Source organism: Trachemys scripta, chromosome 10, assembly GCF_013100865.1.
Source record: "Trachemys scripta elegans isolate TJP31775 chromosome 10, CAS_Tse_1.0, whole genome shotgun sequence".
Taxonomy (NCBI): Eukaryota; Metazoa; Chordata; order Testudines; family Emydidae; genus Trachemys; species Trachemys scripta.
In genome coordinates, this window is record NC_048307.1 from 38,681,413 (window position 1) to 38,704,554 (window position 23,142).

The window sequence follows — 23,142 nt, forward strand, 5'->3', positions numbered from 1 at the left end:
AACTTCGTTGGCAGCTGGAGCAGTCCAGAATGGGACAGGTGACCGTTAGGAAATTATAATGTTCTGAACTCTTCACTGCAATAATTGCCTTCTGCAAAGGAAAATCACGACTCACAAATGTCTTAGAATTCTTTGAACATATCAGCAAAGTGGTAGATAAAAGAGAACCAGTTGAAATAATTTATTTAGACTTCAAAAAGCCTGCCGACAAGGTCCTGCACAGCAGGCTACTAAAAAAGTTAAGTCGTCATGGGGTAAGAGGCAAAGTATTGTCATGGATCAAAAACTGGCTAGAAGATAGGAAACAAATAGTAGGATATTATCATGGCAAAAAGTTAATACCTGGGTGCCTCAGGGTTCCATACTATGTTCTTTGTTGTTTAGTATATGTATATAGTACATGTGATCTGGAAATGGGGATGAGTAGTGAGATAGCAAGATTTGCAGATGTTTAGGTTAGTCGGACCAGAGAGGACTGTGAGGAATTTCAAAGAGACCTGAACAAGCTAGGTGAATGGGCAGTATGATGACAAACAAATTCAGGGTTGATAAATGCAAAGTAACATACATTGGAGGGAAAAATTTAAGTTATTCACATACCTGTCAGAGTTCTAAATTAATTGTATCAACACAAGAAGGGGACTTGGCCATCATTGTAGACTGGTCAATGAAGACTTCTGCTCAGTGTGCAGCTGTAGTCAGAAAAGCTAACCAAAAGTTAGAATGAATAAGAAATGGGCTGTAGAATAATACAGAAAAAATATAATGCCATTACATAAGTTGGTGGGACATCCTTATATAGACTATTGTGTGTTGTACTGGTCATCCCATCTCAAAATGAATATTACAGGATTAAAGGGGGTTCAGCGAAGGGGATTGGGAATGATAAAGAGCCTGGAAAATCTCTCATATAAAGAGAGATTGAAAATATTGGGATTGTTACCTTAGAAAGGAGACAAATTAGAGGGGACATGATAATATATAAAGCCATGAATGGTATCAAGAAGGTAGATTAGAAACTTCTGTTCTTTCTGTCTCATAATACCAGAACAAAGACAGTCAAAGAAACTGAAAGGAGGAAAATTGGGAGCCAATAAAAGGAAATACTTTTTTAAACAACACACAATTAGACTGTGGAACTCATTGCCACATTAAAATTGTTGAGGCTAAAAACGTAACACTATTCAAAAAAGGGATGTGATGGCTATCAAGAATATCCACAGCTGAATGATAACAAAAAATAATAGAAAGGATATTAAACCTCATGCAGTGGAGCTTAAGCCAAACTTTATTAGTGATCAAGATGCGACCTAACATGGGGGGCAGATTACACTATGTCTGCCTTTTGTGGTTTGTTCACATGTTCCCCTGAAGCAACTGGTGCTGGCCAATCGAGACAGGATTCCAGACTAGATAGTCTGATGCAGTCTGGCAATTCCTGTGTTCCTATCTACTCCCTCCCACCAACCCCACCCCTTTTCTGTGAGTTCCCGCTACATTGAATGCTTTTGTGGCATGTGTGATTTTTTTTCTCAGCTGCCTGTAGGAGGCAGTTTCTGTTCTCAGTGCATCTCTCTTTACTGTTCCTTTCCCTGCCTTAAAGAAATGCTTTGAATGTTGTGAAGAATGATTTGATTGCTAAGGTGGACCAGCTGTCTGGGGAGCAGGAGGTGCTGAAGGGAGAGCTTGAAGCAACAAAGCAGGCCAAAGCCAAGATGGAGAACAGAGTCAAGGAACTGGAGGAGGAGCTTAAAAGGTGAGTGCTGCACCCACTGCCTCAAACAGCTTCCTGATATTTGATTGGTGGAAAGAATTCTGAAGCACTTAGAGGAGAGGAGAGTGATCAGGAGCAGTCAGGATGGATTCACCAAGGGCAAGTCATGCCTGACTAACCTAATTGCCTTCTATGATGAGATAACTGGCTCTGTGGATGAGAGGAAACCAGTGGACGTGTTATTCCTTGACTTTAGCAAAGCTTTTGATACAGTCTCCCACAGTATTCTTGCCGGCAAGTTAAAGTAGTATGGGCTGGATGAATGGACTATAAAGTGGATAGAAAGCTGGCTAGATTGTTGGGCTCAACGGGTAGTGATCAATGGCTCCATATCTAGTTGGCAGCCGGTATCAAGTGGAGTGCCCCAAGGGTCGGTCCTGGGGCCGGTTTTGTTCAATATCTTCATTAATGATCTGGAGGATGGTGTGGACTGCATCCTCAGCAAGTTTGAGATGACACTAAACTGTGAGGAGTGGTAGATAGGCTGGAGGGTAGGGATAGGATGCAGAAGGACCTAGACAAATTGGAGGATTGGGCCAAAAGAAATCTGATGAGGTTCAACAAGGACAAGTGCAGAGTCCTGCACTTAGGACGGAAGAATCCCATGCACTGCTACAGATTAGGGACCGAATTGCTAGGCAGCAGTTCTGCAGAACTGTAGAGGTTACAGTGGACGAGAAGCTGGATATGAGTCAACAGTGTGCCCTTGTTGCCAAGAAGGCTAACGGCATTTTGGGCTGTATAAGTAGGAGCTTGCCAGCAGATTGAAGGACATGATCATTCCCCTCTATTCGACATTGGTGAGGCCTCATCTGGAGTACTGTGTCCAAGTTTGGGCCCCACACTACAAGAAAGATGTGGAAAAATTGGAAAGAGTCCAGCAGAAGGCAACAAAAATGATTAGGGGGCTGGAGCACATGACTTATGAGGAGAGGCTGAGGGAACTGGGATTGTTTAGTCTGCAGAAGAGAAGAGTGAGGGGGGATTTGATAGCTGCTTTCAACTGCCTGAAAGGGGTTCCAAAGAGGATGGATCTAGATTGTTCTCAGTGGTACCAGATGACAGAACAAGGAGTAATGATCTCAAGTTGCAGTGGGGAGGTTTAGGTTGGATATTAGGAAAAACTTTTTCACTAGGAGGGTGGTGAAGCACTGGAATGATTTACCTAGGGAGGTGGTGGAATCTTCTTCCTTAGAGGTTTTTAAGGTCAGGCTTGACAAAGCCCTGGCTGGGATGATTTAGTTGGGGATTGGTCCTGCTTTGAGCAGGGGGTTGGACTAGATGACCTCCTGAGGTCCCTTCTAACCCTGATATTCTATGATTCTATGAAAGGCCACAAAAAACCCTAGCTAATTCATACACCTCTGCTGTCAGCTTAATTATTTTCCCTCGTGGAATTTATGATTGGAATTCAAGGGTACCTCCTGTCTTAGATATGAAAATTGATTTTCTTGCTTTTTAAGTAAAAAAAAAAAAAATTTATTCGTTTTTTTTTTTAGTTGCATGAGAACTTTTTTTGTTAGATTTTAACATTTCCCAGCAGTGATTAAAACCAGTTATTCCAGGGCTTGGACACAACTGGCACATGCCCTTATGTTGTGCAGCACCTTTTTGAAGCTGCTGTCTCCAGAATCTCAGCTTTCACTTTCAAAGAATCTCTAGCTGTTATGGTTCAGAAGAAAACTTCAGAAATGTGACCAGACTGCAACCACAGCAGAGATGTCTATATGAGAATGCCAAGAGTCTGGAACAATAGCTCTCAGAGGGCTGAACTGCCCCATTCATTTCATTAGAGGGTTATCTCAGATGCCGAGTAATGATATTTAAATGTCAATATTGTTAACTATTTACTCCCTCCTGCTCAGAATGAGGTGGAGAGTCACAGATCTGCACAGTTGACTGAGAGTGACATCTCATTTTGGTGCCATAAGTGGGTGGCATTTGGGAGATACCACCATTTATTATTTTCCCCTAATCAAGTGGGAGCCAACCCCCAGGAACCTAGCAGAGCCTATCATCATACTGCAACCCCTCTGAGGGGAGTCAAGCACAAGGAGTCCAATGGAGCTCAGAGCTGCACGTTCATATTTTGAACATCTGCACAATCTACTGTGAATGGCATCTCATTTTGGGTGGAGCTTATTTTGTGGGCAGAGCCTGGAAGAGTACCTCCTTTTTTCCCTGCCAGTCTAAGTACGAGAACCAGATTAGTAACAAAAACGATACAGACTAGTTTCTTTTTATTGTCCAAGATGACTGAAATTCAAAAAGGAACCATTGTCTTCTTTGAGTAAGGTGTGATGTAATTCAAGTAGACATAAACTTCACTGTAGATACTTTAAACTAAAGCTCTCCTAAAAATGCATTAAACATTTTATTAAAATCTTTTCAGTCTTCCTTCCCCCACTATTGTTGTAGTGGAATGATCTTGTGTATTAAAATCTTTTTCACTGCGTGAAGGCACCCTCTATTTAAAATGAGAAGGCCAGGAACATGGTATGATCGGTTAAACATTTGTTGGTTTTGTTTTGTTGGGCAGTGAATTTTTTATCAACAGTCCAATATATTTTTCCTGGTTAAGAACAGTTCACGTTTGTATACAAACTGTTTCTCCGTGGAATGGAAATTGACTGGTCCGCTATTATAGCTCAGGAATGACTGAAATCTTGGAGCCTGTGGACTGAAAGTTACATCAGGGCCCTGGGAACATCAGAGGTTGCAGAGAAATGAATCTCACTGAGAAAAAAGTCACTGGTACCCTTAGAAATAGGAACGTACTCTCAGTAGCCTGAAATTATAGTAGCCCTACTTTACTGCCATATCAGTGCACTGCCAGTATTACTAATATGGGATAATCATGTTAACTTCATCCAAAGTTATTTGCTATGAATATCAAGAGGGAAGTTTTCTTTTAAGAAAAACCCTGAGGCTGTATATTGGGCTATGTTTCCTATTTAATGGTTGCACAGTGGCTGATTAGGTAAATCCCAATTGTATTGTGATTTCTCAGGGCATACTGCAGACCTCATTGCTTCTCTCAGATGGGAATTGGTTACCAAATACAGACTGTAGACTTGCTTATGCTTATATCTTGTGGAGAGTACATTGTTTTAAAGGGATACTGTAAGGTTAAATAAACTTGTTACCATGTCTTACTAGGAATCCTTTAGGTTACCTAAACTTCAGTACTTTAAAAAAATCTGATGTATTCTTTGCTATTTATACTGGATTTTTGCTTTTTTTCACGTCAATTGGCTTGTGCAATGACATTAGACTAGTTAGTTTCATACTTCTTTTGGTTAGTTTCACTTTGGCCCAGCACTTCAGTGTTGGGGTTGTAAACCCAGCAGAGGAATGTTTCTTTTTAAATGATTTATCATTGAAATAAAAAATGAAAACATTGCTATTCATATGATGTTTTATAAAACCCCTTTAAAACCAAATCCTAAATGTTATGTCTAAACTACTGGACAGTGTCCCTTTGAGATAAGCATATTACAATTGGTGTGAGATGTTCACAGAGTGCATTGGAGTAATGCCCAGTTGCACAAACATCACACATGACACTCCTAGTCATAACTTATACATATCTTAGGAGGAAGCAGGAATGGATCCTGCAGAAGTCAAAAGGTCCCTTGCTCCGCAAGTAGACCCATTGATTTCAGTGGAACTATTCACAGAGTAAGGTACTACTTAGCATGAGTAAGACTGTCAGAATCAGGCCCATGGTGGCTTGTTTGTACAGGTCACAGTGGGAAAGAGGCTTGGTAAATATATTCTATACTTTCATACTCTTTTATGTATAGTTCTCCAAAGGGTGACTTAGAATCTGTCCAGCAACAGCTGCCAACATATTACTTTCTGGTTTGTTTGATTTCTTCTTGTTTTCTAGAGTGAAATCTGAAGTGATCGTTGCCCGACGAGAACCCAAAGAAGAGGTGGAGGATGTAAGCAGCTATCTCTGTACAGAATTGGTATATTACATTATTAAAATGCCTGTGGGGGAAGGGGTTAATATTCTTGTTCTGTATTACTTTATCTGAATTTTAGCTCAAAGTCACTGAGATACAGATCGCTCTGCCCTTGTTGATGATGAGGGCAAAGCTGGCCAACCCTAGGTTGTTACTGCTGAATTTTTTTTTAAAAGGGAGATATCCTATCTTCTAGAGCCGGAAGGGACTTTGAAAGGTCATTGAGTCTAGCCCCCTGCCTTCAGAAGCAGGACCAAGTACTGATTTTGCCCCAGATCCCTAAGTGGCCTCATCAAGGATTGAGCTCACAACCCTGGATTTAGCAGGCCAATGCTCAAACCACTGAGCTATCCCTGCCCCTGGAGGGCAGTGAAGCACTGGAATGGGTTACCTAGGGAGGTGGTGGAATCTCCTTCCTTAGAGGTTTTTAAGGTCAGGCTTGACAAAGCCCTGGCTGGGATGATTTAGTTGGGAATTGGTCCTGCTTTGAGCAGGGGGTTGGACTGGATGACCTCCTGAGGTCCCTTCCAACCCTGATATTCTATGATTCTATGAACATTGCCAACAACTGGGTCCAGCATGTGATTTCCTCTGTATATGCCTGTTTATGTCAAATCATAGGCTGGCAGGGAGAATCGCTTCTCAGTGACTAAGCTCATCGTGTCCTCAGGGTGCCTGCTGTTCAAAGAGGTGGTTTCAGAGTATATCAGTACTCTGTTCAGCATTGCTAGAATAATGCCCTCTTCAGTGTGTTCCTCCCATAGCATCTAATTTTCCTCTTTATTCAAATTGCAATCAGTTTAACTGGACAATCTTTGCTGGAGTCCATTATCATATTGCTTACACAGATGAGCTTGTCTGATGATGTTAGTTATGTTGTAGCCTGAAAGGATTTTATGCAGTGTCTCTTGCACTGATCTGAAAACTCTAGCCAGTTCCATAGCAATAACCATTTTAACCTAAAGGCTTTACATTCACCCAATTTTGAGACAGAAAATTTTTTTTACACTCCTTTTTTTCATAATTTTTTTGAACTATCTAGCATTGGCCACTGCCAGATGCAGGATGCCAGAGGAGGGGGACCAGCGATCTACTCCATTCTGTCCAGTCCAATGGTTCTGTGGTCATTTCTTTGGGTGTTTTTTGCTAAGGTTAGGAATTTCCAGTTTTTCAACCTAGCCCAGATGTAGCCAAAAACCAGACAAACTAGGGAATGATAGAAATACACCTGGAAATATCACCTCTTATGTGACAGGAAATCTGATCCACCTCCTCTCTCCACCCTAGCACACAGAAAAGACATTCTGCTCTTATTGGCTGAAAAGTATTGGGCCAAATTAATCACTAGTGTAATTCCATTGACTTAACTGGAGTTACACCAGAGATGAATTTAGCCTATTGAAAGCTTTGAGTTCATGGCAAGTTTGCAAATAACTCCTGTGAATGCTGGATGAAGGGTTCTTTTTTGAGCTGAGCTGTGCTAATAGTCCTGTGTTTTAAAAAAATAAAATAAAATGCAACTCCCACTAGATTTTTTAATAGTAATTTCCTCTTCAGTTACATACTTCCTCTGTCTGCCACTCAGATGAGTGAATTTCAAGGAGAAGAAGCAGGGCTTTAGATTGCTAGTTTCCACTAGCCCATTTTGGTGTAGTGCTGCACCATCCAAAAGAGTTACATCAGCCTTTTGGGATGAAATGGGGATATCAACAATTATAGACAAAACTCAATGCTGCTTCCTGGTAGCATGATTCCAACATATTTAAGGTTTCCGGTAGGCAGCCTTTTTCCCCAGCTGTCATGGAGGTCTTTGCTACTTATCATGCATTGCTCTCATTTCCCTTCCCCTGAGGGGAGTGTAGCATGTAAGATCTTTTTCCCTTTTCTGGTCCATATGCAGATACACCAGCCCACAACAGCCATACTTGCCTCTACTAAAAGAAGGCCTACTTATGTTATCCTCCTCAGGGAATCAGACGGAAAGTTGTTGGCAGGGAGCGGGGACCTTGGCCATTTACAAATGGAGACATTGAGATTCCTCTTTGAGTAGATGCAGATGTGTATTCCATTTAGGTATGTGCACCCAGCAAGCTGAAGCTGGAGTCGGAGACCTTTGCCCAGCATTACCCTTAGAGTACAGTAACTCCTCACTTTACATCCTCCTGCTCAACGTTGTTTCAAAGTTACATTGCTGCTCCATTAGGGAACATGTTTGTTTAAAGTTGTGCAATGCTCCCTTATAACGTCGTTTGGCTGCCTGCTCTGTCCACTGCTTGTAAGATTCTGTGGAAGAGCAGCGACTTTAAAAGGGAGCATTGCACAAATTCCTCTTCTCAGCCTCCTCCCCTTCCCTCCCAGCACTTCCCCCGCCGTCAAACAGCTGTTTGGCAGCGCTTAGGACTTTCTGGGAGGGCGGGGGAGGAGTGGGGATGTGGGGTGCTCCGGAGAGGAGGTGGAGTGGGGGTGGGAAGAGGTGGGCCTGGAGTGGAGTGGTGTCTGGAGCATCCCCCAGCAAAGTTGGCGCCTGTTCTTCTGGGGGAAGCTGCCGTTGCTGCTGCGCAAGGTGCTTCCTAGTGGCCTTGCCTGCAGCAGGCTGTGCCTGTGTGGGGTAAGCCGGGGCACCGCCCAACCACAGTACAATACTGTACAGTATATAATGCCTTTTATCTACCCCAATAAAATTTCCTTGGAACCTAACCCCCTGCATTTACATTAAATCTTATGGGAAAATTGGATTAGTTTAACATCGTTTCACTTTAAGTTACATTTTTCAGGAGCATAACTACAACGTTAAGTGAGGAGTTACTGTACTCATGGTCCCTCTCCTGGCTATGTGAGGCAGTGCTGCCCCGATCCCCTTCAGTTCCTTCTCACCACCCGTGGCTGAAGTCAGAGCTCTGTGTGGTTGTAAACTCCCAACCTCGCATTTAATCTTAGCCTAGTTTATTGTATATAGTTAGTTAGTTAGTGGTAGTTAATAGCTAGTGTCCCCTGGTGATGCGCTCACTGGGGTTTAAACACTGTCCTTTGTGTGGAGGGGCAATTACCAACAGCAATCTCACACACAGTGCCTGCTTTGTCTCGGCAAGCCCACCTTAAAGAGCGTTGTTTGATTTGTAAATCGTTCAAGAACTGGACTCAGGTGGCGCGGGACCTTTGCGTCAAGCAGCTCCTGCTTGAACAGGCCATGCAGCCTGATCCAGTACCAAGGCCTCCTTGGACTGAACATCACCCTCGGGCTCAGAGAGCACTGCTGCCTCTCCCAAGAGATGGCGGAGCTGTTCTCTGTCATCAGTGCTAAGGAAGAGGTCTCATAAGACCAATCGGGATTGCTCCAGGTCGTGGGGTGACTCCTCTGCCTCCCCCAGGAAAAGTGTGAACTGGCGCCGGCTCACAGGATGGTGGGGGTATCTCTGATCCTTCCCTGGTACCAAGTGGGAAGGGCAGAAACCTGATACTATTGACTCCGGTTCCAGCCTCTGGAGCATTGATCCAGTCACTACCCCGCCCTTTCCATCCCCTTTTACAATGCTTGGGACTTGATTACCTCCAGCAGCTGGGTCCTAGACCGTATCAGATCAGGCTATGCAATCCAGTTCACCTCCATGTCTCCTTCCCACATCCCTTCCCCGTCCTCTGCAGGGCCCTCTCTCACCTTCTCATCAAACAGGTCAGCTCTCTCTTGAAGACGGGAGTGGTGGAGGAGGTTCTGCCGGAACACCGGGGGCACAGTTTTTACTTCCAGTACTTCCTGATACTGAAATTCAAGGCAAGATTCTCAAACTCTGTGGCCTCAACAAATTTATCAAGCACATGAGATTCTGCATGGTCATTCTATCGGTTGTCCTCCCCGCACTGTCTCAGAACAACTGGTTCACTGCTCTGGACCTTCAGGGCACTTACTTTCATGTGGCAATTCTACTGAACCACAAGAAATTTCTGCATTTTGTGATAGGAAAATGTCACTTCCACTATATGGTTCTCCCATTCAGGCTCTCTTCTGGCCCCTGAGTCTTTACCAAATGCATGATGATGGTCATGCATATCTCAGGAGGAAGGGAGTTCCTATACCTTGATGACTGGTTGCTGAAGGGCAGCTCCAGAGAAGAGGTGTTTGCCCACATTGACACCACATTGCGTTTGCTCAACCGTCTGGGACTCATTTTAAACACTGCAAAGTCAATCTTGGCTCCTACTCAAAAAATCAAGTTCATCAGGGCCCTGTTAGATTCCACGGGGGTGAGGGCGTTCTTGCCGACCAACCAAGGTAATTCAACGGTTCTGCCTCAGTGTGCAATCTCAGCCTTCCATGATAGTCCACGTATGTCTGAGCCTGTTGGGCCATATGTCCGCTTGCATGCAAGTGGTCCAGTTCACCAGCCTGGGCCTTCACCCTCTTCAGATGTGGCTCAGGATGGTCTACTGCCCTGCCTTGCATTCTCTGGACAGGTTGCTTCACCTTCCTCCACCAGTCCTGGATTCCTTGCAGGAATTACCCTCGCAACATGTGCCAAGGAGTCCCCTTTGTGAGGCTGCCCCTGACCAAGTCTGTTGTTACAGACACTTCCCTTCTGGGTTGGGGGACATATCTGGACCCGTTGAGGGTGCTGGGCCTGTGGTCGGAACAGGAAGCTTCACTCCATATCAATGTGTTGGAACTTTGGGCCATCCACAATGCATGTTGTACCTTCTGAGACCACATCCGACACACAGTGGTTCACATACTCCCCAGCAATACCACTGCAATGTACTATGTGAACAAGCATGGGGGGGCACATTCCAAGTTACTCTGCCTGGAGGCGATCAACCTGTGGCAATTTTGCATTGAGGAGACATCACTCAAGTAGCAACCCATTTGCCAGGGGAGCATAATCGTCTTAATGGACCATCTCAGCAGGGTTTTCTCCCTGAGCCATGAGTGATCTCTGAAGGAGAGCGTTCTCTGGGTTGTCTTTGCAACATGGGGTACCCCCAGGATCAACCGTTTTTTGATGAGGAAAAACAGGAAGTGTTGGCTATTCTGCTCTCGACATGGCCTCCACCCAGGCTCCCTCCGACATCTTCCACTGCAGCTGGTGATTGACTCTTCTGTATGCTTTCCACCTATTCCAGTCATTCCTCGGGTCATCCTCAAGCTCAAAGCAGTGTGGGCCAAGCTCATCCTCGTTGCTCCAGGATGGCTGACACAGTGCTGGTTCTCAGATCTCCTCGCTCTGTCAATTCAACCTCCTATATCGCTTCCTCTCCATCCCAACCTGCTTGCTCAGAACCACAGCTGCACCCTTCATCCTGCGATCAGCTCCCTGCACGTCATGGCTAAATGAAGAGGAAGAACAGTGCTTGGATGCTGTCCAACAAGTCCTACTCAACAGAAGGAAATCTTCCAGTAGGACGACCTACTTAGCAAAATGGAAATGGTTCTTGTTGGGGTTCTTGGCCCATGGGATCCAACCAGCAGAGGCTTCCATCCAGAACATCTTGGAGTACCTGTTACATTTTCAGAAATCGGGCCTGCGCTCAGTTCACTGAGAGTGCATTTGGCAGCAATATCAGCATTCCATCCCCCGATTCAAGGGAAGTCAGTTTTTTCCAATGCCATGGTGATACTCCATTCTCCAAGGATAAGGTAATGCTGTGACCACAGCCAAAGTTTTTATCCAAGGTGGTCTCTGTTTCATCTGAATCAGGTGGTGTTTTCCCTAAGCCGCACTTTTCCCTGGAAGAACCACGCCTTCATACTCTGGAGGTCAGGCAATGTCTAGCCTTTTATCTAGACAGGACTAAAAGGTTTCGTGTTTTGCCTCGTCTGTTTGTGTCATATGCGGACTGCAAGTAGGGGCAAGTGGTCTCTGCAAAGACCATCTCTAGATGGATAAAATCTTGTATTAGGGCTGCATGTGAGAGAACTTCAGCTGCACCTCCTCAGCGGATATTGGCTCATCCAGGAGAGTGTAAGCGACACTGATAGTGTTCCTCAGTGACATTTCCATACTGGACATTTGCAGGGCCGCCATGTGGTCATCCATACATGCATTTATGGACCACTGTGCTATTACTGCATCTTCCAGAGCAGGCACAAGCCTCAGAAGGGCAATCCTGTGATCTTTATTTCAGTAGACTCGGAGCCCTGTCTGGATTGGGGTGCTGCTCATGAGTCACTTAAGCAGAATACATGTCTGCATCTACTCGAAGAAGAAATGGTTACTTACTGTAATTGTGGTGCTTCAAGGTGTGATGCAGACATGTGTTCCATGACCCACCCTCCATCCCCTCTGCATGGGATTTCGGTGCGAAGGAATTGAGGGAGGTCAGGGCAGTGCTGCCTCATATAGCCAGGGCCCCAGGAGCCACAGCCATGAGCACCACCCCTCTACGGGTACTGCTAGGCAAGAGGCTCTGGCTTTGGTGTGCTGGGTGTCGGTGGAATACACATCTGCATCACATCTTGAAGAACCAGTTACAATCAGTAACCTTTTCTTACTGGGAGTTGGCAGAGAGGAACTAACCAGCTTGAGCCCGGCGCTTGTAACTTGCTGGACATCTTACCTGAACAATCTCCATATGGCAGGAAATTCTGCTGAGCCCCACAGAAATTCTCTTGTTTTTCAGATGTCAGTGATTACATGTGCCTTGCATTTTCAGTGACTCATTTTTTCTAACTTGACAGGTAACCACTAAGAACATTGGAATTTTAGATTTTGAGGGCTGAGCCACTAGAACCACTTAGTATATTTCAGTCTGTAAAAGCCTAGTGCTAGGGAGCTCTTTGAATGCAAGGACTATGAGCCCATGTTTCTTCCAGGTCTGTGTCTAGTGAATCATGCGCAACATTCTATCCTCCCCTTACAGATGCCTTTTCCTTCCCGGTCCTGGTAGCTGAGCACCCGTTCTAACCCAAGATGCTTGTTGTGCTCCATCCTAACTTTTAGCCTTTAGCACTGGTTAGCTGGGGAATTACTGCACGTGGGAATTTTGACCATGTCCTTTTCCTCATGCTGCACAGTGGTTAGTGGGAGGAAGTGCCTCCTTGGTATCCTCCCCAGAGAATCAGCCAGACTTTGAGAGAGGGAGCAGGTGAATGCAGTCATGCCAGGTGATCAGTTGCAGCAGTTCCCCCTGCCCTACCATTTTCTCTTCTTATTGAAAATGAGCAGGATGCCTCCCATCTCTTCCCCATCTTATGAACAAATGCTGTTATATGGTGCTCCCTGATTTTTGTCTCCAAACTGCTGCTGAAGCCATTTGGCTACAGTTAGAGCCTCAGGTGGGAGGGGAAACATTAAACAAGATAGGCAGACAACTGACAATTGTGTCTTTCATCTCCTGACTTCCTCGTTACTAACCTCAACCCCCTTCCATTTCTTGTTGGCTGAAGCAGTGCTCCTCCCCCCTGCAGGACAACATTCCCATAGCCCAGCGCCGCCGCTTTACCCGTGTAGAGATGGCCCGTGTCCTGATGGAGCGCAACCAGTACAAAGAGAGGCTAATGGAGCTACAGGAAGCTGTCAGGTGGACAGAGATGATCAGGTGAGGCTGGGAGTTCCTGTACAATAGGAGGGGGGGCACAATCTGGTCACACGTTTGGCCTGTAGATTGGACCTTACAATTTGTGGGGCCCAAATAAAGAAATTAGGTTGTGAGTTGCTGAAAGTTCTCAGAACATAGTGGGGTCTCTGATGCTTAAAACCTGCTCTTCTGGTTCCTGTAGCTGGGGCTGGGGTTGAGAATGAGAGTGTGAGTTGTCAAAGTTACATGGAGGCCCTGAGTGGTTGTGTTTAGGGTTGGTCCTGCTGGCTAAGGTGAATCTTGCAGAGTTCCCTGTATGTGCCTTATAATATGGGAAAGTAACATGTAACATGAAAGTAACATGGGAAAGTATAACATGAGGAGTAAAGATGGCCCCTGATTAATGAATCTCTGTGGCTGCAGCTAAAAATGAAAACAATGTCTGAGCCCCCAATTACCAGGGGCTGACTGTGGCCCTGGTAGTGATTTGAGCTGATACTACTGATACCACTTTAAATTGACAGCATTTGTTTCCACATCATACACACATAGAGACACAATCTACTCCAGTCTCTTTCATTACTGGAGATGGCTGTACCTCAGCTCCTTTTGTCCGTGTCATCATTTGAATCATGTTGCCAGAATAAATTCTTGAATGGAGGACTCCAAGGCCTGGTCTACACTACAAGTTTAGGTCGAATTTAGCAGCGTTAAATCGAATTAAGCCTGGACACGTCCACACGACGAAGCCCTTTTTTTCGACTTAAAGGGCCCTTTAAACCGATGAGGGGATTAGCGCTAAAATCGGCCTTTGCGGGTCAGATTTGGGGTAGTGTGGACAGAATTCGACGTTATTGGCCTCTGGGAGCTATCCCACAGTGCTTCATTGTGACCGCTCTGGACAGCACTCTCAACTCAGATGCACTGACCAGGTAGACAGGAAAAGCCCCACGAACTTTTGAATTTCATTTCTTGTTTGCCCAGCGTGGAGAGCACAGGTGACCACGCAGAGCTCATCAGCACAGGTAACCATGATGGAGTCCCAGGATCGCAAAAGAGCTCCAGCATGGACCTAATGGGAGGTATGGGATCTGCTCGCCATATGGGGAGACGAATCAGTGCTAGCTGAACTCCGTAGCAGAAAACAAAATGGCAAAATATTAGAAAAAGTCTCAAAGGCCATGAAAGACAGAGGCCATAACAGGGACGCACAACAGTGCCGCGTGAAAGGAGCTAAGGCAAGCCTACCACAAAGCCAGAGAGGCAAACGGAAGGTCCGGGGCAGAGCCGCAAACATGCTGCTTCTACGCGGAGCTGCATGCCATGCTAGGGGGTGCAGCCACCACTACCCCAACTGTGTGCTTTGACTCCATCAATGGAGAATCACGCAACAGGGAAGCGGGTTCGGGGTACGAGGAAGATGGTGATGAAGACAATGAAGATAGCTCACAGCAAGGAAGCGGAGAAACCAGTTTCCCCAACATCCAGGATATGTTTATCACCCTGGACCTGGAACCAGTAACCCCCGAACTCACCCAAGGCATGCTCCCAGACTCTGAGGGCACACAAGGGACCTCTGGTGAGTGTACCTTTGTAAATATTACACATGGTTTAAAAGCAAGCGTGTTTAATGATTAATGATTAATTTGCCCTGGCAATCACGGCCAGTACAGCTACTGGAAAAGTCTGTTAACGTGTATGGGGATGGAGCGGAAATCCTCCAGGGACATCTCCAGAAAGCTCTCCTTCATGTACTCCCAAAGCCTTTGCAAAAGGTTTCTGGGGAGGGCTGCCTTATCCCATCTGCCATGGTAGGACACTTTACCACGCCAGGCCAGTAGCACGTAGTCTGGAATCATTGCATAACAAAGCATGGCAGCGTATGGTCCCGGTGTTTGCTGGCATGCAGACAACATCCATTCCTTATCTCCCTTTGTTATGCTCAGGAAAGTGATATCATTCACAGTCACCTGGTTGAAATGGGGTGATTTTATTAAGGGGACATTCAGAGGTGCCCGTTCTTGCTCGGCTGAACAGAAATGTTCCCCGCTGTTAGCCACACGGTGGGGGGAGGGGTGAAGTGATCATCCCAGAGAATTGGGTGTTTGTGGGGGATTGTTGGGTTTGTGATGCATGTTAACCCAGAAACTGCAGCCCCTCCTTTTACATTGCAAACCCATTTTAAATGGCCAACCCAACGGGCGCTTGGTATGGGAAATGAGGGCGCTACTGTTTGAAACCATTCCCACGTGTTAAGAAGGTTAAAAAGCCAAAAGACTGTGGCTTACCATGGCTCCCTGCAAGCCGGAATCTGTTGCCTGGCACTGCGTGAGTAATCTCTCACACCAAACCGGCACGCCCTCAATATAAGAGGAAAAATGCGACCTTGTAACAAAAGCACGTGCTGTGTAATGTGAACAGCAAAATTTAATGTGAAAGAGTGTACCCATTGTTCTCTAAAATATGTCTTTTTAACCACCTCTCCCTTCTCCTCCACCAGCTGCAAATGTTTCTCCTTCACAGAGGCTAGTGAAGATTAGAAGGAAAAAATGGCGGACTCGGGCTGATATGTTCTCGGAGCTCCAGATGTCCTCCCATGCTGACAGAGCACAGCAGAATGCGTGGAGGCAGTCAGTGTCAGAGTGCAAAAAAGCACAATATGAATGAGAGGAGAGGTGGCGGGCTGAATCGTGGGCTGAAGAGAGCAAGTGGCGGGCTGAAGAGGATAGGTGGCTTCCGCTTGCTGACAGAAGGCAAGAGTCGATGCTCCGGCTGCTGGAGCATCAAACTGATATGCTCCAGCGTATGGTTGAGCTGCAGGAAATGCAGCAGGAACAGAGACCGCCACTACAGCCCCTGTGTAACCAACAGCCCTCCTCCCCAAGTTCCATAGCCTCCTCACCCAGACGCCCAAGAACGCGGTGGGGGGCCTCCGGCCACCCAGTCACTCCACCCCAGATGATTGCCTGAGCATCAGAAGGCTAGCCTTCAATAAGGGTTAAAGTTGTAAAGTTTTAAACTGCAGTGCGTCCTTTTCCTTCCCTCCTCCTCCACCCCTCCTGGGCTACCTTGGCAGTTATCCCCCTATTTGTGTGATGAATTAATAAAGAATGCATGAATGTGAAGGAACAATGACTTTATTGCCTCTGCAAGCGGTGCTCGAAGGGGGGAGGGGAGGGTGGTTAGTTTACAGGGAAGTAGAGTGAACCGGGGGGGGAGGGAGGCAGAGGGTTCATCAAGGAGAAATAAACAGAAGTTTCACACCGTAGCCTGGCCAGTCACAAAACTCGTTTTCAAAGCTTCTCTGATGCGCACCGCGCCCTGCTGTACTCTTGTAACCGCCCTGATGTCTGGCTGTGCGTAATCAGCGGCCAGGCGATTTGCCTCAACCTCCCACCCCGCCATAAATGTCTCCCCCTTACTCTCACAGATATTGTGGAGCGCACAGCAAGCAGCAATAACAATTGGAATATTGGCTTCACTGAGGTCTATCCAAGTGAGTAAACTGCGCCAGCGCGCTTTTAAACATCCAAATGCACATTCCACCACCATTCGGCACTTGCTCAGCCTATAGTTGAACAGGTCCTGACTACTGTCCAGGCTGCCTGTGTACGGCTTCATGAGCCATGGCATTAAGGGGTAGGCTGGGTCCCCAAGGATAACGATAGGCATTTCAACATCCCCAGCGGTTATTTTCTGGTCCGTGAAGAAAGTCGCTTCCTCCAGCTTTTGAAACAGACCAGAGTTCCTGAAGACGTGAGCATCATGTACCTTTCCCGGCCATCCCACATTGATGTTAGTGAAACGTCCCTTGTGATCCACCAGGGCTTGCAGCAGCATTGAAAAGTACCCCTTGTGGTTTATGTACTTGGTGGCTTGGTGCTCCGGTGACAAGATAGGGATATGGGTTCCGTCTATCGCCCCACCACAGTTTGGGAGTCCCATTGCAGCAAAGCCATCCACTATGACCTGCACGTTTCCCAGAGTCACAACCCTTGATATCAGCAGGTCTTTGATTGCATTGGCTACTTGGATCACAGCAGCCCCCACAGTAGGTCTGCCCACTCCAAATTGATTCCCGACTGACCGGTAGCTGTCTGGCATTGCAAGCTTCCACAGGGCTATCGCCACTCGCTTCTCAACTGTGAGGGCTGCTCTCATCCTGATATTCTGATGCTTCAGGGCAGGGGAAAGCAAGTCACAAAGTTCCATGAAAGTGCCCTTTCGCAGCCACTGGGAATCATCCCACACCTGCAACACGATGCTGTCCCACCAGTCTGTGCTTGTTTCCCGGGCCCAGAATCGGCGTTCCACGGCATGAACCTGCCCCAGTAACACCATGATTTGCACATTGCTGGGGCCTGTACTTTGTGAGAGGTCTATGTCCATGTCAATTTCTTCATCATTCTCGTCGCCGCGCTGCAATCACTGTAATCGCCTCCTCACCTGGTTTTGCTTTGGCATGTTCTGGCTCTGCATATACTCCAGGACAATGCGCGTGGTGTTCATAGTGCTCATAATTGCCGCGGTGATCTGAGCGGGCTCCATGATCCCAGTGCTATGGCGTCTGGGCTGAAAAAAGGCGCGAAACTATTGTCTGATGGAGGGAGGGGCGAGTGACGACATGGCTTACAGGGAATTAAAATCAACAAAGGTGGCTGTGCATCAGGGAGAAACACAAACAACTGTCACACAGAATGGCCCCCCCGCAAAGACTGAACTCAAAACCCTGGGTTTAGCAGGCCGTTGATTTCACGGAGGGAGGGGGAAGCAAATGATTACAGAACAAATCTGGTCCATCTATTTTTTACATCTTAAGCTGGCAGCAGACGGTGCAGCATGACTGATAGCCATCGGCATCTTCTGGGTGCTTGGCAGAAAATGCTGTATTACGACTGCTAGCCATCATCGTCAAGACGGTTCAATAGAACTGCCGGCAGGACTGAGTCTCCAGGAGACAAAACATGTCTGCCCAGGTGCGTCTGACTGAACTCACTGAGGAGTACGACGACGACGGATATCAGTCGTAATACACCATCCACTGCCAAAAGGCAAGGAGCTGCTACTGTGTAGCAATGCAGTACCACGTCTGCCGGCACCCAGATGACATATGGTGACGGTGAGCTGAGCTGAGCGGGCTCCATGCTTGCCGTGGTATGTTGTCTGCACAGGTAACCCAGGTAAAAAGGCGTGAATCGATTGTCTGCCGTTGCTCTGATGGAGGGGGAGGGACCTGATGACATGTACCCAGAACCCCCCGCGACACTGTTTTTGCATCATCAGGCATTGGGATCTCAACCCAGAATTCCAATGGGCGGCGGAGACTGCAGGAACTGTGGGATAGCTACACTCTGGAAGTCGACTCTAGCCTCAGTACTGTGGACGCGGTCCGCCGACTTAATGCACTTAGAGCATTTTATGTGGGGACACACACAATCGACTGTATAAAACCGATTTCTATAAAACCGGCTTCTATAAATTCAACCTAATTTCGTAGTGTAGACATACCCCAGGTCTGCCCCCTCCCCTCTTTGCAGCTGGAGCCAACCAGCTGTCCTGAAGCTGGGTAAAAAAGGAAACATCTCCTTGGTCTGATGCTGAAATTAATGGTTGTCTGAAACATTTGTCCTCAGAGCTTCCCGGGAGCACCCATCTGTCCAGGAGAAGAAGAAGTCCACCATTTGGCAATTGTAAGTTACTGGATGGTCTGTGCAGACTAAAAAGAGGATAGTGTTGCTGTTACTATTTTAGGCACCAGCCTGTAAGCACAAGAAGCAGAATCTAAGTAGAGATGAGCCAAAAATGTAAGCTGTTATCTGAACCACTCTATCCCAAAAACATCATTGGTCCAGGCAAAATGGAAATCAGATCTAAACTACACATAGCTTTTGTTTTACAGATCCTGTGGAGATTACTTACATCTGAGACTGGAGAGGTGGAATGGACTCTCTCACATGTACTCAGAATCAGTTTACAGCAAGGAACAGTAATCGTAATATAACTAATTCAGAACAGGGTAGCCTCCACTGGTGAAACCAAACACAGACATAAGCCCATCTCTAGTGCTAAGGATCACTGCACTCAGACCTGGGCAATTCGATGGAAGGATTTTCAGGACTCCTGTTCTTGTGCTTGTTTCTTCTGTATTTTGAATCTGTGTTGCAGATTGTCCTGCTCTTCTCTTTCCTTATTTGTTGGCTTCTCTCCATTCCCAGCTTTAGTCGCCTGTTCAGCTCTTCCTCCAGTCCCCCGCCTGCGAAGAGGAATTACCCATCAGTGAACATCCACTATAAGTCTCCAACAGCAGCTGGGTTCAGCCAACGCCGCAGTCATACCATGTGCCAGATCTCTTCTGGCAGCCGCACCCTCGAATTCTTCCCTGAAGAGTGAGTCACCTGCTATGTTCAAAGCCAGATCTCTCTGTGGATCAGCCAAGTGGCAACCAAATTGTTTTAAAATGGGCTTTTTTTTAGAGGACTGTGACTTATATGTGACATTAATCAGTTTCATGAAGAAGATGGATCCTCTGCCTGTGTTACTTGTTAAAGATGGTGTTTAACTCTATACTTAGCTGTGGAATTTCGCCAGGCTCTTATGTATAGCCACCTGACCTTTCACCTCTCACTTCTCCCAGGGGCAGGCTCAGCAGATTAGCTGTACGCTCTCTATCTTCCCAAATGTGAGATCTCTGGTTTTATCTTGTGCTCCATAGGCCATGATGAGATTTCACCTAGATGAGCCAGGAGCAAAGTGGCCCTGTTGTGATTCAGTTGCCCACAAGATCTGGATCAAGTCCTGAACACTATTGTCTGCACTGGCTATGTGGGAGGATGAGAAAGGGTTTTGGTAGAGATACTGAGGACTCCACCACCAGCCTCTTTCCTCTGTCCCCTCCAGGGCTCAACTGGAGACTCCTGGGTGCTTTCTCAGCAGCACTGCCCAGGCTACAGTTTTTGATTTTAACACTTACAGTGCTGGAAGAGGGCCACTCAACTGTTGCTGCTGCAGAATTGTGCCCTCTGCTACAGTGGACTTTTAATTCTTTGTTTATATTGCATGTGGTCTGTGATTATCAGCTTTTAGTTTTTGAGTTGTGTTTTGTGGAAGGAGTTTGGATTATGTGCTGTTCCCTGTGCAGCTTTACAAGGGATTTGTTGGAAGTGCACTGGATCAGGAATGGTAGAGGTTCTTTCTAGACTGTGAAGCTCTATGTCAGCGGTTCTCATACTGTGGACCCCAAAGTGGGTCACGACCACATTTTAATGGGATCGCCAGGGCCAGCATTAGACTTGTTGGAACCTGGGGCTGAAGCTGAAGCCCGAGCTTCACTCCCATCCAGGATGGCGGGGCTCAGGCTATGGCCCCCTCTCCCGCCATCCAGGATGGCGGGGCTTGGGCTGTGCCCCCCCCCACACCCCCGGTCATATAGTGACTTTGTTGTCAGAAGAGGGTAGCGGTGCAATGAAGTTTGAGAACCCCTTCTCTAGGTTATAGATACCTGTTAGTTCCATGCTGTCCAGAGTGTTCTTTTGCTGCTCTTGTTTGTACGTTGGAATGATAAAAACAACCCATTGGGAGTTGAAACTGATGTTCAAATAGCCTTTGTTATTAGTTATTAGCCAGCAGATCGAGGAACGTGATCGTTCCCCTTTATTCAACATTGGTGAGGCCTCATCTGGAATACTGTGTCCAGTTTTGGGCCCCACACTACAAGAAGGATGTGGAAAAATTGGAAAGAGTCCAGCGGAGGGCAACAAAAATGATTAGGGGTCTGGAGCACATGACTTATGAGGAGAGGCTGAGAGAACTGGGATTGTTTAGTCTCCAGAAGAGAAGAATGAGGGGGGATTTGATAGCAGCCTTCAACTACCTGAAGGGGGGTTCCAAAGAGGATGGAGCTCGGCTGTTCTCAGTGGTGGCAGATGACAGAACAAGGAGCAATGGTCTCAAGTTGCAGTGGGGGAGGTCCAGGTTGGATATCAGGAAAAACTATTTCACTAGGAGGGTGGTGAAACACTGGAATGCGTTACCTAGGGAGGTGGTGGAGTCTCCTTCCTTGGAGGTTTTTAAGTCCCGGCTTGACAAAGCCCTGGCTGGGATGATTTAGCTGGGAATTGGTCCTGCTTTGAGCAGGGGGTTGGACTAGATGACCTCTTGAAGTCCCTTCCAACTCTGATATTCTATGATTCTATGATTAGTAAAATATAGCCAAAGGCCAAATTTTGCCCTGTTATGCCAATGTAAATCAGGAGTAACTCCACTGGAGTCAATGGAATTTCTCAGATTTACATCTGTGTGATTAAAATCACAATTTGGGCTTTAGTAAACAGCGTGATGTTCTGTCTCAGGGGAGATGCATATGAGAGGGTGACCGCCAGGGTGGATTTGATTTAAATCAAATTGATTTAAATTATGATTTAAATCACTAGTCAGGAAGACTTGATTTAATCATGGATTTCTACATAAAAGTGCATTCTTGTTGGTTGTTATAACCTTAATACATATTCTTCACAACTCAGAGATTGATGTAGGTTTCATTTTTAGAAGGTACACACTATACATTTTTAAGCGATTTATTTTGAAAACTTTTCAGATTAGTTTTATAGCTATATCAGAAAATGAATGATTGTTTGGTTATTTCATTTACCAATGGTAATTGAAGCAGTTATTTATGAAATCATTGGGAGGTGAACTATCTCCAATTCAACAGATTAATCATTAATATTTGGAGGATTTTCTTGCCATGCTGTATTAGGAGGAGAACATCACCAGACAGACACTTAAATTGTTTTATTTAACTAAAACAACAACATTATGTATTCTGGATTTTTTTTCTTCAACAGCAAACATATAATATTTTAACAAAACAAGCATATGAATTTTTGAACTTAAACATTCAAGTTTTTTAAAATCAGGTTTGTTTTTGTTAAACATAAACCTAAAAATAAATGAAATATTAAAAAAATATTAAATAGATTATGTCAGCCAGGTCAACATGAGAAACTTAAAATGTTGGCTTCTGCAGCTAACTCAGTCGTCTTCACCTTCATTTTCCTGTTCGTTCATAATCTTGGGAAAAAAAACAAGTTTTCCTGCTTTTTCAGGTCCCAAACGATTTCTCAGTTTGGAATGAATTAGTCCAAAGGAAGAAAACGTTCTTTCTACATTGGCAGAAGAAGCTACTGCTGTTAAAAGTGAGATTATCACTTCCAACAGTCTCTGAATCCAAGTGCTTAAGTGACTTCCACCAGTTCACTGATGTGACTTTCTTTAAAACATCATCAGCAAACATATATTTCTTGAATAGTTCACCCTTAGCTCTGAAGTTTATTATAGCTGGCATTATGAAGGGATGATTGCTGGATGTCCATGTCATAGCCAACTCCTCTTCTTCAGCAGTTTGACCCTGGTACCGAGTATTGAGAATATTTGCAAGAAAATGAGCTGGAGATGGTGTTTATCCCATTCATTTTTTTTAATGCTTGTAATTTAACCTTGTTATTGCATATTTCTCTTTTTAAGATCTCACTGAGTTCCTTCCAAATTTCAACAGCATGAGCAATAAAACAGCTATTTCCGTGCATTTTGTTCAAGGCTACAGAAATAGGCTTCAGGGTACGCCGCATGTGTTCAAATTTCTCTTAAGCCCAATGTTGAGAACTTTGGCTGCGACGGTGCCATCTATTTTTTCACGATTTTGTTCACAAACCATCATCAGATTAGGCTAGTTCTTGATATATAGTGCTCAAAACAGTCCACTACTGAGTTCCATTGCACGTCTTGTGGGAGAGTTAGCTTGGTTCCTCCCACTTTTTTCAGAGCAGCTGCTGCAAAGTAGTTGTTACGGAAGTATTTTGCAATTTCAACAACATTAGCCTTTATTTCTGGAAC

General features: G+C 45.7%; 1 protein-coding gene across 29 annotated transcripts in view; it reads left to right on the forward strand.

Moving 5' to 3' along the window:
- The window catches only part of MAPK8IP3 (mitogen-activated protein kinase 8 interacting protein 3), a 174,831-nt gene that overhangs the window by 103,724 nt on the left and 47,965 nt on the right, over positions 1 to 23,142 (forward strand). For 13 of the 29 annotated variants that reach the window (XM_034782838.1, XM_034782851.1, XM_034782841.1 and 10 more), the window contains 5 exons: positions 1,604 to 1,756; positions 5,667 to 5,748; positions 13,121 to 13,272; positions 18,885 to 18,941; positions 19,467 to 19,637. In XM_034782838.1, coding sequence (XP_034638729.1) covers positions 1,604 to 1,756; positions 5,667 to 5,748; positions 13,121 to 13,272; positions 18,885 to 18,941; positions 19,467 to 19,637 — 615 coding nt within the window. The remainder of the gene's footprint in view (positions 1 to 1,603; positions 1,757 to 5,666; positions 5,749 to 13,120; positions 13,273 to 18,884; positions 18,942 to 19,466; positions 19,638 to 23,142) is intronic. The other 16 variants (XM_034782842.1, XM_034782863.1, XM_034782854.1 and 13 more) reach the window with 5 other exon arrangements.